Here is a 4,133-nt window from a genome sequence, read left to right on the forward strand (position 1 = left end):
CGCGAGAGAAGATTAGCATAATTACAGAAACACCATATAAGGCTGTGTTTCCTGCCTCAGATACAAGTGTTCATTCATTCATGAAAAATGACAGCGAAAATTAAAAAGAAGAACTTTACGAGTTCAGAGATTGAAGTCCGTCTGTCAGAGATCCAGAAAAGAAAATCTGTCATTTTTAGCAGCTCAGCTGTGGAATAAAAGGAGTTTTTAAAAGTATAAACAACCGTGTTAAATCTTTTTCATTTATTCAGAAGCCGCACCATTGCGCACTGTCTCGGAGTCCCCCAGGATGAGCTGGAAAGTGTCACTGGGGAGAGGGAAGTCTGGGTCTCTCTGCTGCTGCCCCATCTGGATAACAGCAGACTGACTGCTCGTAAAATATACAACAGGTCTGGACCACACGTGAATTTTGTTCGTATCTGAAAAAAATCTTAGAATACGAAACATTGGTGAATGCCACAAATTCTCCTAAATCACTCGTACGCACAATTTAAGAACAAATCTGTGCATACGAACGGTTCTTGCATGAGGCCCAAAATGTTTTTCAGATGGACGAAAATAGCACAATTTAAATAAGCACACATAAATAAAACTAATAACAGCGTATCAACATCAGTGTACCAACTGTCGAGTACATTGGTGCAGATTTAATGATTTGGGGACACCTTATAGTTCATGACTTAACCTTGAAATGTTCTGTGGACTAAAGGACTCTAGGGTTAAAATGTAAGACCATCTGACTGACAGCTGAAGCTTGGACCAAACTGAATTATGATGCAACAGAAAAATAATCCTAGACCCATCAGAAAATCAACAACAGAATTACTGAAAAAGAAAGCAAACAAGGTATTGCAGCTCTACAAGCATGTGACACTGAAAAAGACAAAAAAAAAACACTACTCTGAAAAGTTATTGCTAAAGAAGTTACTATGAGCTGCTGGTTCATCACTTAACAGTTTTTTATTTTTTACCTTTTTTTTTGTCTAATTGTGAAATTTTTGTTGCTTTTATTACACTTGAGGTTAGATTCAAATAATTTTAGTGCTCGGTAAAAACCAAATCAGTTTTATTATAAGTCTTAATATGCAAAACCCTACATCTGAAATTAGGTGGACCTTCTTCTTCCCATGACTGAAAACGCTTGATAAAATATAACAAAGAGCTTTGACTTCATTATATGGAAGAAAAAAAACACAACAGTTTTCAAAAATTAATTTATCCTGCAGGTTAGGTCGAAGTTTCACAGATAAAAATTTTGGTTGTTAGAGAGCATCACCTGGAACAGTGGTGACCTCTCTGAGCAGGGTGAAGAGCAGCTCCAGGGTGGGGGGTTGGTGTTGTCGGGGGCAGTTTGATACAGCAGCTGTGAGCTGCTCCAACAGTAAAATCCACACCTGGATCAAACCTATGGCATACAACAACACAAAACAAAGCTGTAGGAGCTAAAGCATAAAACACAGGAAAAAGGGTCATTTCATCATGTTTACCCGTGTCGTCATCAAACTCCTGGAGGACACAGTCTATCCCGTCCTCGCTGCTGACTGAGCGCTCCTGTGATCTCATCGGCAGGCTGGCCAGTCGGGCCCCCAGGAACACCGGCTTTGATGGCATCTTGTAGATCTTTGCCAGCAGCTGAAAAAATGAAACATCTGGATTTGTTAAGGAAAATAAATACTAACAAAAAGCCAAAAAACAAAGGCAGTGACCCAACCTGTGAACATTTGTGCAGGTAGTCGAGGGCGGGCACACAGAGGTCAGTGGAGCTCTGACCAGAAACATGAACACAGTCTCCAATCTCTTTATAGTCCACTTCTCCTGCACACAAACAAACAAGCACACAGAGAACAATTAAACAACATAAATGTTGCAAATATAGCAAGAAGTTGTACAGAAAATATCTGGGTGAGGTTAAAGATGTGAAGCGAATTAAACAGTTCTATCTAAACATCAAACAAATCTAAAATACTTGGAAAGGTTAAGCCCAATAAAAGAAACAGTGTTCATATTAAAGATGTGACGTAAAGCCAGACTGCAAATCCAAAAGCTGAGTTTGATTCCAGCTAAAACAAATCCATGAGGGCAGCCATGTGAATGTATTACAGTGTGTGTGTGTGTGTGTGTGTGTGTGTGTGTGTGTGTGTGTGTGTGTGTGTGTGTGAAAGAGAGAGAGACCAACCCAAGCCTTTGACAAACTTCATGAGGCACATGATGTAGTCAGTGGCAGCGTTAGCAAAAACCTGGATGTTGTCTGTGTTGATGAAAGCCTCAAAGACATCAAACACTGGTGCCTGAGACTTCCCTGTGGGGAAAAAGAAGGGAAACTGTAACCACATGATCTTTACGTCATCTGTAATTATTATTATTATTTTATTTTTTGAGTAAGTTATTTTTGTGTGGGCTAATGATGATTAGTTAAAGCAGTCATCGTGAAAGTGGTTGCCATGATGCGTAGAGGAGGGAGGGGCATCATAGTTCTTGTCCTGTTAGATCTCAGTGCTACATTTGATACAACTGATCACAATATTTTATTACGTAGACTTGAACTTGATATTGGGATTACAGGAAGAGCTCTTAAATGGTTTGAGTCTTATTTAACTGATAGATTTCAGTTTGTTAATGTTAATAATGAATCTTCTTCTTACACCAGAATTAGTCATGGAGTTCCTCAGGGTTCAGTGCTTGGACCAAAAATCCTCTTTACTTTGTATATGCTTCCATTAGGTAAAGTTGTTAAACAGCATGGGATAAATTTACATTGTTAAGCTGATGATACTCAGTTATATTTATCCATGAAATCTGATGAATCCAACCAGTTACTTAAACTATAAGCATGTCTTAATGACATAAAAACATGGATAGATGTTGTGATTTTTGGAACTGAACAGTTTAGGACTAAACTTTGCATCCTTTCACTTCCTCTGGATGGCATTAATCTGGCCTCCAGTTCTAATGTAAGGAACCTGGTGTTATTTTTGATCAGGATATGTCTTTTAACCCCACATTAAAAAATGTTACCAGGACCGCCTTCTTCCACCTGCGTAATATCACTAAAATTAGAAACATTTTGTCCAAAAATGATGCGGAAAAACTGATTCATGCATTTGTCTAGACTGGACTACTGTAATTCTTTATTATCTGGGCATCCAAAAAACTCTTTAAGAAGTCTTCAGTTAATCCAAAATGCTGCTGCTAGAGTTTTAATGAGAGTTGGAATGAGAGATCATATTTCTCCAGTTTTAGCTTCTCTCCACTGGCTCCGTCAAATTCAGAATAGATTTTAAAATATTACTCCTAACATACAACGCTCCTAACAACCAAGCTCCATCATATTAAACATCTTATTGTTCCACACTTTCCTAACAGAGCACTTCGCTCTCGGACTGCAGGTTTACTTGTGGTTCCTGGAGTTTCTAAAAGTAGAATGGGAGGCAGAGCTTTCAGTTATCAAGCTCCTCTCTTGAGGAACCAACTTCCAGTCTGTGAAGCTGACTCTCTGTCTACTTTTAAGATTAGACTGAAAACTTTCCTTTTTGGTAAATCCTATATTAAGACTTAGGTTTCCTGAATTATTCTTCATTTCTGCTGCTATAGACTTAGACTGCTGGAGCACAAACTGAGCACATTTCCTCACGCTGCTGTTAGCTTTAGTCTCTCTTCTATACGTTTGTTATAATTACTTATATCAATAACGTGTTTTGTTTGTCTCTCTTCCAGAGGAAAATACACCTGGATCAGTTCTGTGTTTGTCTCTGTGTCTTTCCTGCCACAAAACTCAGCCGGTCGAGGCAGATGGCTGCCTGTCCTGAGCCTGGTTCTGGTTCTGCTGGATGTTTCTTCATGTTTAAAGGGAGTTTTTCTTCTCCACCATTACCATTGTGCTGCTCAGGATGGGAGACCGTGATGAAGTAATTCAATGCAATCTGCTGGCTAGATTAGAATAGGGTTTTTTTTTGTACAGTGCCCTGAGACGATGTTTATTGTGACTTGGCGCTATACAATAAACTAAATTTAACTGAATTGAATTGATGGGAAAGCTAAAATTATGGGACATACATACATACATACATACATACATACATACATACATACATACATACATACATACATACATACATACATACATACATACATAC

The 4,133-nt window shown here is 38.6% G+C and overlaps 1 protein-coding gene across 3 annotated transcripts in view; it reads right to left on the minus strand.

Annotated features, from left to right (window-relative positions):
• The window catches only part of arfgef3 (ARFGEF family member 3), a gene marked incomplete in the record, with an annotated part of 88,961 nt that overhangs the window by 24,098 nt on the left and 60,730 nt on the right, over positions 1–4,133 (minus strand). For all 3 annotated transcript variants that reach the window (XM_014024250.1, XM_014024249.1, XM_014024251.1), the window contains 4 exon segments: positions 1,277–1,405; positions 1,488–1,632; positions 1,712–1,815; positions 2,177–2,299. In XM_014024250.1, coding sequence (XP_013879704.1) covers positions 1,277–1,405; positions 1,488–1,632; positions 1,712–1,815; positions 2,177–2,299 — 501 coding nt within the window.

This window comes from Austrofundulus limnaeus, unplaced genomic scaffold (genome assembly GCF_001266775.1).
Source record: "Austrofundulus limnaeus strain Quisiro unplaced genomic scaffold, Austrofundulus_limnaeus-1.0 Scaffold414, whole genome shotgun sequence".
Lineage (NCBI taxonomy): Eukaryota > Metazoa > Chordata > Actinopteri > Cyprinodontiformes > Rivulidae > Austrofundulus > Austrofundulus limnaeus.